Genomic DNA, 21,763 nt, shown 5'->3' with positions numbered 1-21,763 from the left:
CTGTGTGTTTGCAGCAAATGAGGGCAAAAAGAGGCATTGCCTGGTTTCCTGGGCTGAAAAACAGTGTGGGAGCCCCGTGTCGGGGAAAAGCAGCGGGACCAAGCCCCCAGCGTGGCGCAGGAGCGGCCTGCCAGCAGCGGCCACATCCCCCGGGCCCTCTGAGACCCGGAGCTTGAATCGGTCATTTTAGAAACAAGCACAGCACCTGTTCACAGAGGATGAGAACCGCAGTGCTCACGTACTCTTAAAGTGAGTTTCCTAAGAAGAGTAATTAACTGAGTAATTAAACAGCAAAACTTCTAGATCGCTGACCCACTTGTCTCACCTCCCTGTGTGCTTCCCTTCCCAGCGCTGGGTCTCCCAAGCAGGCCGCCTTCAGTAGAGGTGAACCTTTGACGCCAGTATCTAGCGTTGGCACAGGTGGTCCCAAGCGTGCGGCAGCGCTTGGCGAAGCGCCGCCTGAACTGATTTTAGAGGAACGTAGACACTCCTTGAAATTCTTCAGCGCGATCTGTCTCTGCAGCCGTAACACCTCTCTCTGGGATTCCCGCAACAGGCGATCAAACTCAATGACGTTCAGGCAGTGAGGGTCATCCTGCAGGAAATACAAACACATCTTGTCACTGACAAAGCTCTAAAAGGTGGAACAGGTCAGGGTGCTGATTTAACATGCAAATTCCACTGGTGAAAACCAGGTAATATGGCACACAAACATCTCTGTTACCTGGGTCTCCAAAGCTTCAACAGCAGCCACTTTGCATCCCTTATACAAATACGTTATTCCTCCCGCTGATAAAAACTAGCCTGTAATGCTTCTGCAGCTAATTCCAGCGCAAAGCAAAAGGGCTTTTCTAACGTGTGTGCTTTCTCAGTGCTTGCCAGCAGAGAGCGTGTCAGGGTAATATAATTTCATTGCCCAGCCAAAGGAGAGCTTTAGCTGGTTTACTGCCTTGATGAGGGTGCTGGCAGTCTCTTCAGCCCTAACGGTGGTTAGGGCTTTAAATGCTGGAAAGAATGAAGAACATCTGGGATTTGTTCAGTTCTTGCTCAGGATAATGTTTGGTTTTCAAACATTCTTGATTTCTAACCTCCTCCGAGACAGTATGTGTGGATGGGCCCCTATCTTTAGCACAAAGGGTCACTCCCATCCACTCCAGACCCAAACCCAGTAGCTTTTGAAGGAAACCAGTGCAATCTTACTCTCAAAAAAATAGTGAGAATATGTCACCAGCATGTTTAATTCCTCAAAGGTTTTCAGCTTTCAGGAAGCTGAAGAAACACGTACCTGCATGTCCATACATACGTACAAAAGCTGGTTATGAAAACCTGTCTTTACAAATATGCTGTTGGAGGAGACATTGCTCATTCCCCTGGAAAGCTCCTAAAGCAGTGAATTCAATGCATAATTGGTATCCAGGACAAATTTAATCTGCTTCCCCATTCACTTCTTATTTGCCCTAAAAATAGTGTGTGCTTTATAAAGACAATTTGTGTAGAAAACCATGGTTACTGTCATGCTACAAGGGGGAAACTGAGGCAGCATTAATGGGAACTGATTACAGATTCAAGAAGTGAGCAGCTGGCCTTCTCTGTGCCAGACCCATGTTCAGGCTATCAGGGTAGTAGTTCTTTAAACAAAACTGGCTGTGGCTCTGTACAAAATCTCCCTTCCCCCACAAAAAAAAGGCAGTTATTCCCAACAGACAGCCTCCAAAGCCTGGGGGAACAAGGGAGTAGAAAAAAACCTCAGTCCTCCCCTCAGTTTCTATTATACACATCCCCTGCAGCTGCCTTGCTGTTCCCCGCAATCCCCCTCTTCCAAGAACCCATTCTGTGAGAAATTGCAGCCTGGTTTTAGCTGGAGCTGAGGTTTGGTTGAAAGCCTATCACTGGATCACGATCTCAGGAAATCATTTTATCCTATCCTAAGAACCCAAACTTTGCAAAACAAGACCAATGCTTTTGAAGCCTGGCACGCAGGGTGTCTGTCCTGCCCCTAGAAAGGAACTGAGCCGATCCATTTCATAGCTACTGAAAAATGTGTGCTGATTTAAATACCCTAGATTAAAATTGATTTGGTTACAAACTCTGAGCATGCACATGATCTCTGCATATAAACCCCTTCACTGGCATAATGCATTTTGCATGCTGCAGACAGATTACGTGAATTTTGAATTTTAACTAGCTGAAAATTAAAATTTAATGAGCAGCTTGCTTGGAAGAGAAATGGGAAAAAAAGATCAGACAGAACGATCTGCTCTCTTCTCTGTGTATTCCCTGCTTGTGTATCGATGTCCTCTGTTACTGGTGCCTCCGCAGTTACACAAACAGTCTCACCTGCTAAGCCAGGGTGGTCACCCATGCTCCAGCAAGGCCACGGCTGAATTCATCCACCCTGAGGATTACACCCATGTGTATTTCTTTGGTCAGTAATGAATCTTGCTCACCCACCTTTGTCACATTCCTCTACAATTTGTCACTTGCTGCCCCTAGCAGATTCAGGCTGCCCAGCATGCTCTGCTAGGAAAATCAGACTGGAAAGGGTCTGTTCCCACTTCTGTGGGGGCCTGCAGTGAGAAATCAAGGGGACAGGAAGGGAATTTCTTCTTGGTGACACCACAGAGCACAGTCAAACCTGGATAACTTTCTCCTGTGTTTTAATGCCAGGAGGGATCTGTGGGGCAGCCTGTACAATCAGCAAACACCCGGTCGTCCTCGTCCTGATGAGATGTACGTTAGGGAAAGACTGAAACCCGCCTTCAAACCCATAGTTAAAATGAACATATAGGGAGGTCAGGGACAGAAATAAAGCTGCTTTCAGTGAGGAAGTATTTGTCACCTGAATATCATCTAAATAGGGTAGGTAGAAATCTAAGCATTCAGCTCAACTGGGTGCAGGAATGTTGGGTTGCACTTGATCACATCTGCATTGGCAAAACGGGGAGAATCCAGTGCAAGCCCTAGCGTTCCTGAGCCACTCATGAGAGTTTATTAACTGACCTAAACTGAAAATGTCTAGCTCATGAACAAAAGATGTATCTGATATGCCCAGAGCAGGTTGCTTTAGTCACCTTGACTGGGAATCATTTCACCTAGCTTCAGATGTCTGCAGAGGCTCCTTTGAGGGTCATGGCAGAGAAGCAGTGCTTTGGGAGAACAACATGTCCAACCAGTATTAGACATCTGTCTTGGGATGAGCTGAATTATCCCTTTTATCCCATTGTTTATATCAGGAAGCTCTGTACTGGTGCTGAGGGGAACGTAGGTCACCAGCCCAGGTGCAGGCATCAGCACTGTAGATGGTTTCATGAACACCCATCCCTGTCTAATGATTTGTACCCTTAGTCACAGTCCTACAAGGATGCACCTAGTTATAACCAGTCTCATGGTGGCTGTGAGCTCACAGCTGCAGCTCAAGACATGGGATTTAGCTGATTCTTGGGAACATGTTTGGCTGGTTTACTTTTTAAAGAAAAACTTTAAAAGGAGATCCTGTTTCTACATCTTGCTTGGAGCTTAGCACTGTGAAAAGACATCCTGTATTTGTGGCTTCTCACGGTTTTCCAGGGGGAGACTTTAAGTTGCTGCTGAAAACGGCAGCTCAGACCCATGAATTTGCAGAGGGACAAACTGGGCTGTCCCACAACACACTGTTCTGGAGGGGTCCAGACACTATCTCTGCCACACACTTGCCCAGTGTCCCTTATCCAAATCACACATCAAATGCTCTCAGTTTTCGGTCTGCACTTGGGACTAATTGCCCTCACACAGCTTCCTGGAGCCTGGTTCCCATCACTGCTTGTCCCCAGACACTGAATGATGTCCCAGAAAGTGTCTCACCTTCCCTGCAATGAGTTTAGCCTGCAGCTCCCGGCACTCCTGCTGCAAAGCTTCGATCTGCTTGTCTTTTGCCAGGAGAGCACTGGCTTGCTCTGTCAGGTCCTTGGCACGCTGGCGGGCAAATGCTTTTTTACACAGCTCCAGGCTGGTGCCCTTCAGAGGCACTGGAGCAGTTACCTACAGTAGAGAGAGCAGCAAGGGAGAAAGCCACATGGTATTCATTAACCACCATCCCATCCCTCCAACATTGGACAGGCAGCACTGTCAAGAAGTGCAGCCTAGCCCAAAGGACAGGCAGACAGAGGAGGACAGACATATGGAAAAGTGGGAGGAAAGAGGAAGGGCTGGGTAAAGAAGTGGGTTGGACAAGAGGTGGGAAGGAGAAGGTGCTCATGATGAGCCAGTGGGTATAGTCAGCATGGGGCCTGTCCCCAACAGTGGGTGGGGGGAGGACAGAAAAACAGGATGAAGGCAGAAAAACAGAAGACAGCAGAGAAGAGGAGGCAGGGATGGCAGGAAAGATGAGCATGGGAGCAGGGATAAAGGTGACCAAACCAGGAAGAGAAATGGAGCTTCTGTGGGTTTCAAGGCAGCAGGAAAGAGAGCTTCAGCATGGATGGGTGGAAGGAACAGGCAAAGAGAGAGACAAGAGAGAGCCCAGCAAGGACCAGCATGGCCGGGAGAGGACTGGGAGGTGTTCAGCAGGAGAAGCAGTTCAGATTCACATGCTACCTGCGAGGGAGGGACGAGCAAGGGTGAGGACACAGCATGCTTCAAGGGGAGCGGGCAGACAGGGACAGGCAGCTGGCTGGGCACAGGCTCTGGACAGCGGCCCTGGCTGCAGTCTCCCTGGGATGCCAGCTCTCAGCACATGCCCCCATCCCTGGGGCCGGATCTCCCACTGGGTATCAGCACCATGGAGCTGGATGAAGGGGCAGCTCATACCCCCCCTGCTCACCCCAACCCTCTGGGAAGTGAGGCCACATCCAGTCCCTGGGTTTATCAAACCCTGCCTCTCCCTGTCCAGCTATTTTTGTCTGCACAAGCCTGACAATTTGGTGAAGGAGGGACTCTCCCCTGCCTGATCAAGAACATGGCATCCTCTGTGCAGACTTTTCCTCCCAGGTCTTCCCAAGCATCTTGCCCACATGCAGAAGCTGCATGCCAGGTCCCAGCTCCACAGAACCTACGTACCAGGCACTGAGGGCAACCCCAGCTCCTCAGGGCACATTCTCTGGGCAATCAGCTGCCTGGTGCTGCCTCCAGCTCACCCTCCACGAGCCTCAGCCATCCAACTTTCTGCTCTTGGGAGAACTGGGCCAGCCCAGGAGCCCAGCAAGTTGGTTCTCCAAGGGCTTGCACAGGTCTTAAACTGTCACCACCTCAAAGTTTCACTCAGGAAAAAAATAAAACAGTATTTGTATAGTTGCTGGAGGGTCTGCATAGCTGTTGGATGTATATCAAATTATTTGTTTTAGCACAGTATCTGACATGTCCATCCGGCAGCAACTGTTGCCCTGCAAGTACCAAAACCCCACACGGGCAGTGTGGTGCCTGGGACAGAGAGGGCAAGCCGTGCCAAGAAACCCCCTCACCTTCTCTTCAGCAAACCTTTCACTTCCTCCTTTCTATCCTACAGGGCTTGCATTCCTCATCACAACCCCTGGTTTCCTTCCAATGGAAGAAAGGTTTTCCCGTACGCCACTGCAATTAGGAAGCTCATGCAATTGCTTGTGCCCAAATCCCACATCCTACAGCCATCTCCCACCACTCCTGCACCGTGTCGGGGACTACAAGGTTTGCAACAAGCTGCTGTTGGGTTGGAAAAAGCAAAAGCCATGAGGTTTGCACAGCAAGGCAAGTAAGGTGTGGATGGGACAGAGCAGAGTCTCTCACCCCTTCCTGTTTTGCTTTACCGCACTCCTTTTCTTACTCAAATATTTCCTGTTTCTTTTCGGTAAAGTCAGATGAATTATCTTCACTGCTTGCCTAGGGAAAGCTGAGCTAATTACCTTAAACTAACACCTTAAGGTAAGTTAGCACATTTACAATAAGAAACCAAGCAGGAGGAAATTGCTCAAAGCCAGCTCCCCACACAGGAGCAGAAGGCGGTGATAGCTGGTTTTCATGATTCTTGCCCTTGCTGCTGATGTGAAAAGCATGTTTGCTGTAGGTTTAAGAGAAGGGGAAAGAAAAGGACTTTCTAGCTCAACAAGTAGCAAGTGAGAAGTCCCGGCAATGAGGTGCTCTCCTAGCTCAGCTTCCCATCCCAGCCGTGCCCAGCAGCGGCAAGCCCCAGCACTCACCACTTTGAGGTTTGCCTCCTGGAGTTTCCGGGCTCTCTCCTCCAGGCGCTTGGCGATCACTGCCAGCTCCGCATTCTTCCTCTTCAGGTGCTTCACCTTCTCCTCCGTCTGGGGAAAGCAGCTCCTGCGCTAGAAAACAGAAGGAGAGACTTGAGGTGAAGCCCCTGCTCAGCTCAAAGCTGCATGCCGGGGGTTAGGCGAAGCTGAGGTCCCCAGCCCTGCCTGACCTGCTCTGTGCCCACAGGGCTTTTCCCAGACGGGCTTGGCCTGTTCTCCTACAACTGTCCCAACCATTAAACACCAATCCCTGCTCTTGTTGCCTCTCCAGTAACTGAAACGTCTGTTTCTGCCAGTATTTTTGTTAATGTGACCTCTTGGTTCCATGAGACGCCCCTCACCCCACTCCAGGCCAGGTCCCTCTCCAGCCACAACACACTTGTTGCAGGTTCTGCCTTTGCTGATTGGGACCTGGCATGTCTCCAGCATCAGTCTGGCCTGGCCACCCACCCTTTGGGCTTTCTCTTCCAAAGTCTTCCCAGTTTATTTCCCTGGGATTACAGGACTCAACACATCACTGTGGATTTGTGCTGCACTGCCACTGCAAGCTTCGCCGTTGTCCTTTTTCTCAGGACTCCAAGGCATGAATTGGGGGGAACAGGGAGAGGGTGACAAAGGAATTTATGATGTTTTCAAAGCAAATCTCCTTTTTCTTCCTATTGATTCTGTTTGCTCTTAATCCCCTTTTATTTGTTATCTGTCCATTTCGATAAACTGCTGCTTGCCGATGGCTCATTCTCTCAAGGTCATACCCAGATGTGTTGTGCTGTCTTTTCACATCAGCAAAAATGTCAGGTCAGCTGATCCTTCCAATTATTTTCCTCCCTACCCCTGTGAGATCCCAACATGGGCGCTTGCTGCTCTCACTGCTTTTCTTCAGCCAGAAGACCAAGGGTGATTTTAGAGAGTAAGATCTGATGAGAACTTACACGATAGTGTTTTGCTAAAATCCAGATGATTGATAAGGGGTGACCCCTCAGGATGTAGATCATACTGGATTTATGCTTTTAGTATAAGAAAATTATCTAAAATATGTGTGGTGAATTTGGTGGTATAAATCTGAAATGATGAGCAATCAGATTTTCAGGGGCCTGGGTTGGCTGCATCCCCACGCCACAGAGCTGATGCTCTCCAGGGAGGATGCAGGAGGGGACCATCCCCTCTTCGTATTTCCTGAGGATCTGGGCTGTCCACCATAGGCCTGGGGAGCCAGGAATGGGGGAGCAGGGCACAATGGGTGGCCCAGCTGTGGCAGCCTGGCTCAGCTTTAGGTGCTGGGGGTGCAGCTGGGGAGGAGCCGGGTGCCGAGCTCCCGTGGGAGCAGGGGGCAGTGCTGCACCATCACCCAAAGCTGAGGCCAAGTGAATCAGTGTTTCTGCTTTTTCAATTAAAGAGGAAACAAGAGCGACTTCCCCCTCCTCTGCCATCAGCTCACCGCTGCCTTGCTCTCTGCCTGCTCTCACGGGCATTAAAGCCTCTCGTGGTTCCCAGCGGGCAAGTAGCACCAGACAAAGATGGTGGAAAGGGTGGCAGAGGGTCCCGGCTCCGCTGCACATCATGAGGAAGGGATCCTACTCCAGCCATCAACGGGTGCAGTACAAAGGCACCCCAGGGACCCAGAGCACCCAGGCTCCCTTTCCCTCCTGGCCCTTTCCAGCCAATCCTGTGTGCTTGCATCTCCTGGAGTTGGCAGCAGACAGCAGCTCGCCCTGGCCAGGACTCCCTCCCCACAGTGTATCCCATGCACCCAGCCAGGGTGTAGGATGGGCCACGTCCTCTGCTCACCAGCAAGCTGTTCTCCTCGGCCAGGCTGGAGCAGCGGTGCCGCAGGTCCTCCAGCGCACTCAGGAGCTTCGCGTTCTGGCTCACGAGGAAGCCGTAGTCAGCCCCGCTCTGCAAAACAGTGCAGAATAGACAAGGCAGGGCTTCGCCTGCCCAGGGTGAGGGGGAAAGGGACCGCAGCTGCACACCCACCCTGGCCCCAGAGCAAGCCCAGCCTGGCTGTGCAGGGAGGCTGGCAGAATCGGGGTGCAGGCAGAGAAGGGGCAGGGTGGGATGTGAAGGCTGATTTCAGGAGAAGGCAAGAGGCCACAGGTCCTTTGGGGGACAAGTGGCCTTTGGGGCTGGGCTACATCACCTGTGGGTGACAGCTACCACCTCCATAGCTTTAAAGATGCTTTCAGCTTGTCCAGACCCTCATGTCATGCCCAGCCACTTGCGTTTTGCCACGGTACCATCTAAACCAGCTCAAGGGCCAGCAAGAGCCAGGCGGGCAGAGCACAGACATGTGCACTGCTCCCTACAGCTCAGCGACCCGATGGCCTCCAGCACCCCACGGCTTTTGGAGGCGATGAGAGCTCCTCGCCCATCTCCCCATGGCAGCTCCCCTGCTCTGGCCCAGGAGACTGCCCAGGAGCCAGGCCCCGGGCTCTGCCCGATCTGTGTCAGCCTCGGCTCCGGAAGAAGGTGACATGCCGGATTTCTTTGCAAAATACCACCTTAATTTTGTCATCAAAAGCAGCAGCAGCTCTGCCGGGAGCTGTATATATAGCTTTGTGGTTACTGCTTCCTGCTCAACGCAGCTCGCCACAGGCTCGCTGCCGAAGCAGGCTCCCAAAAAGTATTTTTGTGCGTTAGCAAAGCTCATAGCCAAGCTATTGCTTCACAGCTGCCATATGGCAGCAGCAAACTGCACATCACGGGAAGACTGGACAGATGTTTTCCCAGCAGCCAGGCAGGTCTTGCAGGACCCACTCCCAGTGCCTGGGCAAGTCTTTGCTGGTGCTGCTGAATGGCCACAACCTTCCCAGTGTACAACTCTGCTCCTGCACTTTGCAAGCCAAGGCTATGAGTGAAGCATCCCTTGGCTACCAAAGAAATGCTTCCCAAGCTTTCTTGGTAGCAAGAAGTCAGACAGTCAGCTCACAGCACCTGGGTGCTGATAAGCTCTAGAAGGTCTGAGACTGGCTAAAACTCACTACACTATTGACCACAATACTGTATTTTGGCTTTTCAGTCATAGTCATTGGAGAAAAAGGGCAGGAGATCAGTTCCACAAAGTCCACCCCATCGAATCCCCTGGCGTGGCTGCCATGTCCATGCCATGGTTCTCCCAACCTCTCATGCCTGTATGGAAATGCCTTGGCAGAGTGGGGAGGGAAAATACAACTGAAAGAGACTGAAAAACAAAAAAACCCACCCCCAAAAGATAACACCCAGCCCTCCCTACTGGCCTCATGCAGTGTGCTCAGGTCCCAGCAGCTCTCTGAGCCACCAGAAGGGGATGGTAGGTGACATGAGTTGCAGGCCTTGGGCACAGTGGTTTGCAGGTGTGTACCCTGCAGAAATCCCAGGGTTTGAGAAAGCTGAAGAGATTGTACTTCTTTTCACTTGTGGGAAAGCAAAAATCCATTTATATTCCTCTATTCTTTTTTTTTTTTTCTCCCCTAGGCACAAAGGCACAGTTACTGCAGCATTCCCCAGGGACATCACACCACAGCAGCAGCCAGGCACCTGGGTGCCCTCTCCTGCTTTCCAATGACTCAGAACTGCTCCCAAGAGTGGTCAGGGAGGCTCAGGAACCAAGAAGCTCCCCAAACTCCATAGCTTGGGGGAGCCAAGAAGCTCTCCTGGGAGCCAAGCACCCTGCTTGGTGCTCTGGGCCCAGAGACCGAGTACCAGATCCTGTGTCATTGGTCTCATCCCTGCTGCTTTACAGGGACAGCAAGGCACCTCAGAGAATATTTCCCTATCACCGGCTCCAGCATCAGCAAAGCAGTTCCTTAGCCTGGGCACCCATGCAGGGGATGCTGCAGGTTCTGGTGGGGGCACAGAGCAGGGTGGGTGCACAGGGAGGGTCCTACCAGCACATCCCGTGCTGTGGCAGCACCTCGGGCTGTTTCTCTGCTGCCATTCCCAGAGCCAAGCAGGCAGCCCCTGGGATGAAGTCGAAATGCATTATTACCATCTTCCTGATGCTGCTGAGTGGCCTCAAGCTTCTCGTCTGTGCTTGCTTGCTCTGAGGCAGGCCAAGCAAACTCAGCCAGAGCCCTCTGTGCTTGGAGCTGGAGAGCTTCTGTAGAGGAGCTGATGTGATCCTGCCTCTCCCATCAGGCAGCTAGGACTTCTGATGGCATCAGCACCAGGTTTCTGCAGTTTCAGTCCGCATTTCCAGCATGGCAGAGGGATCTTCTGGTGACTTATATCCAAATTTCTGTATCTGAAATCCCTTTTCTGTAGCTTTAAAACAACATCTTAGTTGGAGCAGGATGCAAAGACTCACAGCTACTCACTGTCATCCTACCGCGCTGTCCCCAGTTCAGCCCAGGTTTCTTGCCATGACTCCAGAGCCCATGATGTGGCAAAGGTTGGGGTGTCCTAGACCACACAGAGACCTTTCCAGTTCCCTGGGTGGTGTAGGACCCCTGGGCGAGGTGCCATGGAGCAGGAGCGCATGGCTGTGCACTCCAAGCTGGGGCCAGGCACGCAGCCAAACCTCCCCCCTGCCAGCACGTCCCACTGCGGCCGCAGCTCCTTGGGGCTTTGCCCAGAGAGGCACAAGGGGAATCTGCAGTGAGAAGACATGAAGGCAGGAGCTCCTTGCTGTGCCAGGACATCTATCCCGCACAGGGACCTCACTGCCCAGGAGAGCTTTGCCAAACCTCCCCCCCGGTGCTGAGCTGGCACCAGTTGCATTGGCTGAACCCTCCTCCAAGACCGCGTAGAGCCTGGAACTGAAGGACTGTCTAGACGTCATCCCACGCTCATTAAACATTCATTTCCTATAATGAAATAGCTTTTAATTTATTAACCGCTCCGCTGTTCCTCAAGGATCCCGTGGTGCACTGTGCAGCCTGACTGCAGGCCATGCTCATGGCCCCATGGACAGTGCTTTTGAAGGCACCTGAGGAAATCATTAGGGAGAAGAGGCACAGAAGCTGCCCCCGAAGTGACTCTTCTTGATCAAGACAAGCAGAAGTGCCAGCAGGAGCTGAAATCCAAAAGCATCCCTCGGTCAGGGAGGTTTTTAGTGAGCTGGAGGCAGAGCTGACACTGCAGGGCAGCAAGGAGGGTCTCCGGGAAGTACGTCCCTGACATCAGGAACATCCCTGGCCACTAAAAAATTAACACAAGTAACATGTTCTTTGGCTATGGGGGAAATTTTCTAAAACCAGAGCAAGGTACGAGGAGAGCAGCAGGGATGCTGAGGGAGGAGAGCAGACCACGGCTCCCCTGTACAGCAGGCAGACAGCTTTGAAGCCTCCCATTGCAGGGAAATCATCATCATCTGTCACCTTTTTTGGCAGGTAGAGCCCAAAATACAGTTTCTTCAGGATGCATTGAGAATGAGCAAACAAAGAAAAGCCTCAGCAGGGCAGCTGCAAGAAAGCTACTGCTTTTTCACCTGAAAACTTCAAAAAGCAACAGAGAGCTGCAGCAGTTTTTGCAGGGGAGGTGAACAGCCAGGCTGCTAAATGGGTCACACAGCCAAAATCCCCCTGGAACACCCCAGCATCCAGCTCAGTCTTTAGAGTCCTGCAGAAAACTTGCAGGAAGCCATTTGGGGGACAGTAAATCAAACCACAGCGAGGACAACAGACGCTGCCTGCCGCGGCTGCTCTGCAATGCGGCTCGGGCTGCCGGTGCCTCGTGGCACAGCCTGGCACGGACCAGCCAGGAGGGCTTCCCCCATGCCAGACCCAGGGAACCCGCCTAAGACTAAGCCCAGCATTGTTTTAAAATCCCCGTGGAGAGCCAGATGGGGAGGAGGAATTTACCAGGTGGCCCCGCGAGCAGGAGGTCTCAGGTGGCCTTTGGAACAGGCAGTTTCATAACTGAGTTTAAAACATACACAATTTCAAGATGTATAAAACATACACAATTTCAAGATGTCCCTGCAGTGACGTCCCCATCTCCAGCAGATATGGGTCCAGCTGCCAGGTTTGATTTGCAAAAGCTATCTCTGAAAACCAACCCCTCCTTTGCAGACCTATTTCCTAGGTGAAACTACACCAGCTCTCCTTGGATATATTAAACCCACCACCTCTCCTTCGTTTGAAATCACTGTCACCAAGCCTCCACCATGTCAAAGCCCTTTGGCTGTTCGTTCCAGCTGACTTTGGTAATTAGCCTCCTTAACTTCTCAGTTCTTGCCACTTGGAAATGAAACCTGTCATTGCCAATCCATTTTCTCCTCTTCCATCCAGTTTCAAGGGAATCGGCTCCCTCACAGAAGAAAGTTATTTTCCATAAGCTGCTCTTTTGCAGTGCCCTCGCTGCATGTCAAAAGCAAGACGAAAATAGCATCACCTCCTGTTCGGTCAGTGAGCGCGAGCAAAAGCCATCCTCTGCTGCTCCGGCACAGTGAGCAGCCTCACACCGCGGCCAGCATCCTCACAGGGGAGGTAAAAGGAATCTTTTTGTTAAAGATATGGGATAAGTAAGAGACGTGCCTGGGATGCAGTCGTGGTTATTCTGCCACTCCTTTGATAGGCAGCCTGTGCCCCACAGCACTTGCTCTGCTTCCTTCATTTTACGCTGGGTTCCTGGTTTCAGACACAAACATCGCTGTTCTTCTGTTGACTTCATGGCACTTCCCCACCAGCTCCTCACTCTGCGCACTGGCCAACTCCCGTTTCCATGAGTCAGCACTACCTCCCGCTGCCCGTCCCTCTTCCAGCCTACTACTTGCCCTTATTTATGTGATTTCCTCATTTATCTGATTTTTATCACCCTATGTAACAAATTCACGGAAGAAAAAATCCATCCGAGGCTATTAACTTCAAAGATACTGCCTCCAGCATGGGGAGTGCTGGAGCCACAGATTGCAAGATATTAAGACCATATTCGGGGAACATTCACTATGTATTTGCTCTTTCTTGCACTTTCCCCAGGCATCCTCTCCTGCACACCCTCTGACCACTGCCAACTCTTCATATGATCCTCACAGTGTGTTTAAAATGAGATATGCAGCTAAAATTGGAGTCTCACAAATTCAGGTCCTCTTATCTTTAAAGCCTCTTAAGAAAGCACCATCATCTGTCCCAGGAAAGCAAACCAGCTACTCCAGGAGGAGAAAAATAGTAGCCTGACCGCCTTGGCTCAGCTGTCCTTTGGTGAGCTCAGCTTCTCCAGCCTCCCCAACCAGGGAGAAATTAATGTTCCTGCAATACTGAGACAAGGAGGAATGTGAGTGGAAAATAAACTCTCAGGGCAGAGGCAGAGAGTCAGTGCTACAAAATCCAAGGCTGCAGCCATGTCCAGTGTGCAACGCAGCACGATTTCTCACCTTTATCAGCAAATCCAGAACACAAGAAGTTTTGCAAGCAAACAAGAGAAAATTACACCAAAATACCGCATGGCTGCTGAAAAGACAGCTCTGAACCGCTCCTGATGTACTGCACACACATTTCTTCATCTTTCACAACCAGACATAAAACAGACAGTTGAGAGGGACGGAGGATTTGGAGAAACCCTTTCCTTTCCCCCAAGGCCAGCCTGTCCCCGTGCCATAGAGCCCAGCACAGAGACCCACAGGAAGCAGTCCTCCCAGGGATGGACCTAGTGGGGACTCTCACAGCGGAAAGGTCCTGCTCAGGGTGCAGGTGCTCATCTGGCTGAACAACTGCTGGTATCCTCAGTCCTTGATTTGCTCCTTGCCCTGCTCTCCAGTGTGGTACAGAGACCTGTAACCCATACTCCTTCCAGCTGGCTGTTACCTGCCTAAAGCAGAAGCATGACAAGGTGTGCATGTGTGGCCCTGGACTGGCTTTCCCCAGCTGTGACCCAACCTCTCTCCACATTAAACACAAATTGTTTTGCAAACCCAGGATGTATGCAGCCAGAAACCATAGCTGAGGATTGCTGGGATATGATCCATTTTGGTTACCAGATAACCTGCAGCACAGGGTTGTGTGCAAAGCAAGCTCCTCAAGTACAACAACAGAATCATCTTCCTGCCCTTGGTCACTCTGTGACCCCTGGGCACCCCTGTGTCCCTTGCAGGGTCTTTTCCCACCTACGCGCCTTGTGAGAAAGATGTCTGCATTTTGTAGGGCAGGAAACACATAAAAAGCCTGTTCTAGCAACTACCATTTTAAGACTGAAGCTTCTCCTTTGTCTCTTATCAGCTTTCAGAAAGATTTGGCCTAGCTCCACGCTGGTAAAGCAGGACTGTGCTCCATCCCACCACAGTCGGGGACACTAACAGCATCTCTGTTTCATTGCACACCTTGGAAATGTATAAAAGCCAAGCTATATGCCAAAAAATCTAGTTTGGTTGTAAAATTCAGGTGCCCAGTATGGAGCCAAGAGAGCCAAGCTACCTTTTTCCCCCGCTGCAGATTTTTCTGGGTGCTACTGAGCAAGTCATTGAATCTGCAGAGAAGTAGGCACAAGCAACAGTATTTACACTAGAAAAAGCAAAGCTTAGAAGAAGTGGGAAGTAAATGTGTTAACATCTTCAGTGCAAACACAGAAAGACTTCGCAACCTCTGCTTCTTGCATACTCGTGCATTGCCAATCATTTGAGCTAAGACGTGGGTATTGGCTTTCTATAGAAATTGTTGGGGCTTTTTGTTGTTTAGGTCTGAACAAAGGTCATCCTGCAGCTCCCAGCACTACAGGCTCAGGCCCAGGCAGCCCTGAGGTCTTCATGGGGCATCTGGACTGTCTTTTTGGATGCCACACGTCAGATAATTCTACTTTGTAAACAGGCAAAAAACCTTCCAGAACCCTGGGGAAGAATGATAAAATGTAGCTCTTCTCAGGTTTGGTATTTTGATGGCTGGAGCAGAGTTGATTGTTCTCTGATATCTCATCTTTCTTGTAACAGAAACTCTAATCCAAAGAAACACTCCCTAGAAAGGCATGAGACTTTTGGTACTGATGCATGCACTTTGGGAACAAAGCGCCTGTCCACAGTGAGTGGCCCTGGGCTGTGTCAGGGCTTCCCCCTGGAAAGGTGGGGGAGCCACTCAGCTGCAGGTCAGGAAATCCTCTGCCCATACACTGCTCTCTGACAGGATCACAGCTTGGGTCTCCTTCCCATGTCAGAGCCTCAGCAACAGTATTTGTGTTCTCACAAGTCCAGTTGTATTGAGTGGAGAGGCTGGATTACCTACCACGTTCTGCTCTGAAGAGACAGATGTGCTCTTCCATCTTGGAAGATGCATCAGGGAGACAGAGTGGCAGATGCTGTATGCACAGCCTAGTTTTTGCCCAGGTACCTGCTCCATAGTTCTCCCTTACCTGTACGTGTTTTCTAAATCGCTTGCAGTTTCCCAGGGGACAAGAACACTTTTTGGCTTGGTTCATATTGCCTTAGAATCTGTTCTAATTGCCCAGACTCCAGCATGTTGGGAATGGTGTTCCTTGCACCTCTTGGTAAAGCAAGAACTCATTTGGGACAATTCTAGGGTTTTATCCTGGAATGAGAAGCATTGAAAAGCATTGAGAAGCAAATCCCCAATGGCTTTATAAAAGATGGAGGGAAAAAATCATCCCCTTGCACCACTCCCAAGATTTAGAGGCGCTGTTCAGTGGTCAGTATGGAAATGTGAATGGCGAGAGCAGCACAAGACTTACAAACTGATGCCCAGAAGGGTATTTTCCCAGAACTACTAAGCAGATGGCTGGGATGCGGAAAGCCTGCACGCACAGCAGGAGGAGGGCAACAGGGCTGCCAGCACTGCACATGCCGTTTCTCTTCATGTTATTCCAGCAGGAAGGAAGACCACAGCCACAGGACACCCAAAACAAGGAAGCAAAGACATTGGCAAGTCCCCTCACTAAAAATTTACAGAAGGTGAAGTAAGAAAGATGCTGATGCGAAAGATCATGGTGCAGTAATGGCCCACACCCAGACGGTGTGACAGCCCTGTCCCAAAACTTTGTCATCACCAGCCCAGAGGAGCCAAGGTCACAGTGAGGAGGAAATGGGTGGTGTCCCTCATCCTCCACATCCCACACAAATGACCTGGCCAAGCCACTTGGACATGTCTTTGTATAGAGGGCATGAGCTTACTTAGAAAGATAGTTAAAATAAAAATTAACTTCCCCTTCATTCAGTCTCGCTTTGTGTTTTCTTCCATTCACCCCTACAAATAAAGTCACACTGGCTCTTCATGGCAGGCAGCTATCTGAGGCTGGCTGTACGTTCATAGTGCTTGCAGAAAACAGCACTAAGTCATTTACATGAGGCTGAGTGTTGCCAAGGCAAGAAAAAATAATTTACTCATATTTTGAGCAAGATGGAGTACGATCTTCTTCTAATTGGGATCGTAGGAAATAGTGTCTGTAACGGTAAGAACTGGCTTCATTTCCCAGAAAGACCTTCTCGCCCTAGTGCCATCTTTTATTCTGCTGACCTGCCCTTTCTAGTCAAGGGTACAGGTCTCTGCACCCTCAGATATTAAATGAGTAGTTTTCCATCTTTGCCAATGGAAAATTTTAAGCTTTTAAAATCCCACAAATTCCTGCAAAAGGCACTGAGTTTGTCATTAAATGCAGCTTGACCTGAACACTTGGCATGGAAGATCTATACCAGCGTTTTATAATTCTTACTGTATCTGTGCTTTGTGTTATCAAGCCCCACCGGAAGCAACAAGTTCTTTTGTGGATATTTAAATTCCTTCTGACTGGGGGGTGCTTCTTGATTTAAGCATTTTCATCTGGGTTTTACAGTTATTGAATATCCTCAGCTCCATCTGACCTCTGGGGAAGCAGAAGCTTAACTTTCAAGAAATTCAGATCCAAAGCAACCTCTTGAGATTAAGAATTAGTGACAATAGCCAACTCTGAGCACTCTAGCTGTGCTCCTTGCTTGTGTGGCTCACAGGATGCCAGAACAAGGATGTGGGCAGCTGCTGAGCTTATCCCTTCTGTAAGTGCAGCTGGGGAGGTGAGTAATCCTGGAAGTGAAGGGAGCAGGGAATATGTCAAAATTTAATTCCTTTGCTCCTCTCCCCTCTCCCAATCTAGGGCATCAGGAGAGAGCCTTAACCTCAGCAACGCACTCTCAAACTATCCTGAGTTTCCAGGGCCAAAGCAGATCCCACTGGAGCAGCATCCCATAAGACATGTAGACAACTGAGCTCTTGTGGGAGGTGCTCTAAAATCCGTCTGACAGCATTATGGAAACTTTCTAATTTTCAGCCAGGGTGTATCTGTGCCACGTTAACCCCACATTAACCCACATAGACAATGTCTTTCTCCTTCTCTGATACTCATCTTGATTGGGTTCCTACACCTGCAGTGCCTGGAGATTCTCAGCAAGAAAGTAATATCTTACCTCCAGTATCCACACAGAACTTTTGAAAGGCAAGACCAGATCAATTTCAAAGGCCCAGGACCAAGAATACATTTGTGACAGCAAGCCCCCAGGTAGCATTTTTCAGTGGTAACATGGTGGGACACTACTCTGAAGAGGAGCTGGGAAATCCTGCAGCACATTGCAGGATGCAGAGGCACGCAGTGAACAGATGGGAAGACATGGGCACAAGTTACGGCAAGGGAAGTTCCCACCCGACCTGTGGAGAATATTCCTCTCCCTGAAAGTGCTGCAGGGTTAGAGGGGTGGTGGGATCCCAGCCCTTGGAGATATTCAACACTTTCCTGGTCAGGCCCTGAGCAACCTCTGCCAGGTCCGGAGCCAGCCCTGCTTGGGGCAGGGGCTGGATGGGAGGTTCCAGGTGTATCCCCCCAACCCATCACTCTAACTTCAGGGTTCCCTTGTCAGCTCCCAAATGGAGAAGGGCAACAGCTCTCCACCCTCAGCATGGACCTGAGCAAGAAAGCTGAGATTAACTTGACCTACGGACAGTCTTAACATCTGCCCATAGACTGTCCCTGAGGGAATGGCAGAGCAATAGTGGCGGAGACGGGGATTCACGGCAAGAGCTTCATCATAAAATCAACATCTTTAATCAACTCTGTCAGCGATGAGCCCTCAGGAGGCTCTTCCCCTGCACTAGATCACTCCCTGGAGGCAGCTGTCCTGTTTGCATAATGCAGCACTGACATCCCAAGGACAGATGTCCTAAAGGAAGCCCAGCTCTGGCAGCAGGACACGGTGTTGGTGGTGCTTGTCCCAGCCTGGCCAGACAGAGCCATGCTTTTGGAGGGGGGTTATGTAAGCATCTGCTCGTCCCCAGCTGTAACACAGCACCTTGCTCCCTAGGAAGGGGGTCTGAGGATGTGGCTTGAGCTGCCTCCTGGGTCTGAACTGGAAGCCTTTCACATCACTTGACTTCAGGAGGAAATGCTGGGGTTTTTTTCCAGGAAATGACAAGTTAGCCTTTCTGGGGATCAGCACCAATGTTAAGGATGGTACCACCAGAGAAACATCACTACTATGGCACTACCACAGTACAGCACAGTACCACCAGGTACCACAGAACCATCGCTCTGATGCCATCACGGCACCATCAGCACCACTAAGTACCACCACAGCACTGCCCCAGTACAGTGATACTGTGATGATACTGCCACGGTGCTGCTGCAGCCCCAGGGAGTGGCAAGGGAAATAGTCACCCACCAAGCCAGGAGCCTCCAGGATCACGGGGAAAGACTCAAAGCAGCCCAAGGACCAAGGGAAACTGGGTGGCAGGCGCTCAGCAGTCACCATCATAGAAACCACTACCCATGTGCAGAGCTGTGCACGGGGGACGCGCCGCAGGGATCAGCTGGAGCCGGGTGCACGGCCCCCACCCCACAGGATGCTGTTTTGGAGCATCGACAAACACCCCTTTTCTCCAGCCACCTGCACCCCCTGCCACTCCCAGCCTCCCCACCCGGGCTCCCCCACCAAGAGACAGGGCCTACCCCCTCCCTCGCCAGCCAGCTCTCCCAAAGGAAGAGAAGACAGTAAGTTTGGCACAACCGATTTGACTCTGGATGGAAAAGGGGGTGGAAGCAGAAATGCTTCCCACTCTGCTGCCTCATATTTTGGCTGAGGTGCTTCTGGAATGGCCAAGGGCTGTGGTCAGAGGCAGACCGAGGAGTGCATGGTTAAATACGGCCTTTCCCTAAGCATCACCATAAACAGCACATCAAAACAGACACATAAGAAACTGCTTGAGTGAAACCATTTTGTCTCTCCATGGGATTCCAGCAGCTCCGTTTCTCCTGCAGTCCAGTCCAGCCTGCTCTCCAGCCAGGCTCAGCAGCACAGCACAAGCTTGGCTCAAAAACCTCCTGTTAAACCCCCATCAGCTCTGCTTAGCTCTTCTCCCCCAGCCTCAAGAAGAACAGGCCGAGACCTTACCCCTCCCCTATTTTAAAAGCACCGTGGAGCTATCCCAGACCCCAGAGGGTCCCAGGAAGGTGCTGACTGATTTTACCCAAGGGAAAGGAGGACAAGCCATCCTAAGCAGGATAAAATGATGAACTTTTGTGGTCTGGATCAAGGAGGTGAGACTCTGAGGGAGCCTTTTGGGCTGGTTTTAGAGATGTGCAAGGGGCCAGGCATTGCACTGTCTCGAGGTGCCCCGGTGTTGTCTGCGGGGACAGGTTCCCCCTGCAGTGCAGGTGCCCCAAGCCCTCCTGAGCCACCCTGAGCACAGAAAGGATGCTCTGGAAGGGGGTGGCAGTGAATCATGTCCCTGCCACTACCTGCAGAGCCATTGATGCTGCCAGAGTGAGGAGATGCCGCAGGGATGGCTCAGCCTTGGCTGGTGCAGGGGCTGTGGCTGCACCAGGTGGGCTCTGCCCAGCGCTGGCCCCATCAGGGCTCTGGCGAGGCCCCGCAGCAGCTCCAGCACCAGCCAGAGGAGAGGCAGCTGAAATCCGAAGGCTCCTTCTCTCACATGCTGGTACGTGGCAGCTCCCAGCCCCCCGGGTAAGGTTTTGTGGGTGGCTCGGTCACGGCCAAGTGCAGCTGTTTCCTGTGCCCGGCTCATACCAAGGTGACATCTCCCCGACGCCCCCGATGCCTCTGCCCCCAAACGCGCACCCAGGCAGGCGCCTTACCTGGGGGGGTCTGTCTGTCCAGTCACGTCCGAGGCCGTCCATCCCTCGCAGCGGCCTAACGAGCTCTGCCGGGGAGCGAACTCGCTGGGGGTCTGCAGGGGGGTCGCCGAGGGGCCCTGCGGACTCTTCCTGGGGCTGGGGGGCTCCGGCCCCCGCCGATAGCTGCCAGCTCGCCCCGTCACCGTCCCCCTCCACGCCTTTACTTGTGCCCAGGGCCGGGCAGGCGGAGGCCGCGGGGACGGCATCGCCCGGTGCCGGGGCACCGCACTGCCCCGCTGCCGTCGGCGGTGGCTCCGCGCCGGCCACCCCCCGCTCCGGCTCCTGCATGGCTGGAGCAGGGCGCTGGGCTCACCCGCTGCCGGCGATGGCTCCCCGTGGCTCCGGCAGCCCGCACGGAAAACCCGAAGGCATCAGAGCCGCGGCGGCGGGAGCAGCCCGGGCCGCGCTACCTCCCGGCGGGGACGGAGGCGGCGGCAGCAGCAGCATCCCCGCGCCGGGGGAGGCTCCATCCCCGCCTGGATCCGCCGGCTTGGCGGGCGGGCGGCTGCCGTGTCGTGTGTGACCCCCCCCCCAGCCCCCCCCGCCCCGCTACACACCGTACAAAGGCTGCTGCCCGCTGCCCTCAGCCCGCCGCTGCCCTCAGCCCCCCGCCGCCCCCGGCCCCATGCCCGCCGCCCGCCCGGCCCGGGATGACGTAGCGGAGGGGCCGGGGGAGCTGCCAGCCCCTCACCGTGGCTTCGGGCAGCCCCCGGCGCAGACGCTGCCGAATCATCAATATTAAGCCGGGCCGTGCACCCCGGGGGGGCCGCGCCGCGCCCCGGGCCGCCAATAGCGGTGGCTCCGCCGGTTTCCATGGCAACGGTGCGGGAATGGGGTTTGCTGCCTATTGATGAGGCAGCGGGGGTGATGCGGCAGAGGGGGGGGCGGGAGCCGCCAGGCTTACCCCCACAGCCCCCCGCATCGCATCACCCCTCCACACTGCAGGGTCAGGTCCCTCAGAGCCCCGCACCCCGCTGGGACGGGGGTTTTGGGGCCAGCAGGCCCGCTCCTGGGAAAGCCAGCGGGTTTTACCCCTGCCCTCCGGCTCTGGTGGCCGCTGGGCACAAGAAGGGCCGGCGGGCCCTGCCCCGGGGATGCTCACACACCTTCCTTCCGGGCACGCAAACCCTCCGCCGCGCAGCGATGCCGCCCAGGGCACGGCGTGCTGGCAACAACCCGCTGCCAAAACCACGGGCTGGGCCCTGCCTGCAGCGTGCCCAGGGTAGGGGCTGCGGTGGGCAAGAGGCAGAGGGTGGTGTGAGCAGCGAGGGAGGTGTAGGGGGCTGATATCATCCGGGGTGACAGGAGTTAGCAGCATAATGCTGGCAGGGCACTGCCATCTCTGAGCACAGCGCACACAGAGCAGGCGGGCGCGTGCTCTGCCTCTCTCTGCCGACTCCCTGCCTTGCTGCAGCTTTGGTGAAGATTCCCCTCATTCATCAGGCTGCACAGTGTTGGCGAGGCTCAGGGGAAAGCTGCTGGGCCACCCTGGGGACCATCTCTCTGTCCTTGCTCCCCAGTCCTGTTCAAAGCCTGACCCGCTACAGAGCAAG

General features: G+C 52.6%; 1 protein-coding gene across 8 annotated transcripts in view; it reads right to left on the bottom strand.

The window, feature by feature from the left end:
- Positions 1 to 20,715, bottom strand: part of TSPOAP1 (TSPO associated protein 1) — a 71,728-nt gene extending 51,013 nt beyond the window's left edge. For 7 of the 8 annotated variants that reach the window (XR_012634879.1, XM_074923188.1, XM_074923190.1 and 4 more), the window contains exons 1-5: positions 20,172 to 20,715; positions 7,989 to 8,096; positions 6,147 to 6,275; positions 3,841 to 4,017; positions 326 to 595 (exon numbers count right to left, since the gene is read on the bottom strand). Coding sequence is in view for 7 of the 8 variants with exons in the window: in XM_074923188.1 (XP_074779289.1) it covers positions 326 to 595; positions 3,841 to 4,017; positions 6,147 to 6,275; positions 7,989 to 8,096; positions 20,172 to 20,498 (1,011 nt within the window). In the remaining variant the exon portion in view is untranslated. The remainder of the gene's footprint in view (positions 1 to 325; positions 596 to 3,840; positions 4,018 to 6,146; positions 6,276 to 7,988; positions 8,097 to 20,171) is intronic. The other variant, XM_074923191.1, reaches the window with a different exon arrangement.
- Positions 20,716 to 21,763: the final 1,048 nt, after the last annotated feature.

Source organism: Athene noctua, chromosome 19 (assembly GCF_965140245.1).
Source record: "Athene noctua chromosome 19, bAthNoc1.hap1.1, whole genome shotgun sequence".
Classification (NCBI taxonomy): domain Eukaryota; kingdom Metazoa; phylum Chordata; class Aves; order Strigiformes; family Strigidae; genus Athene; species Athene noctua.
The sequence above is the reverse complement of the archived record's forward strand: the minus strand, read 5'-3'. Positions and strand labels throughout refer to the sequence as shown.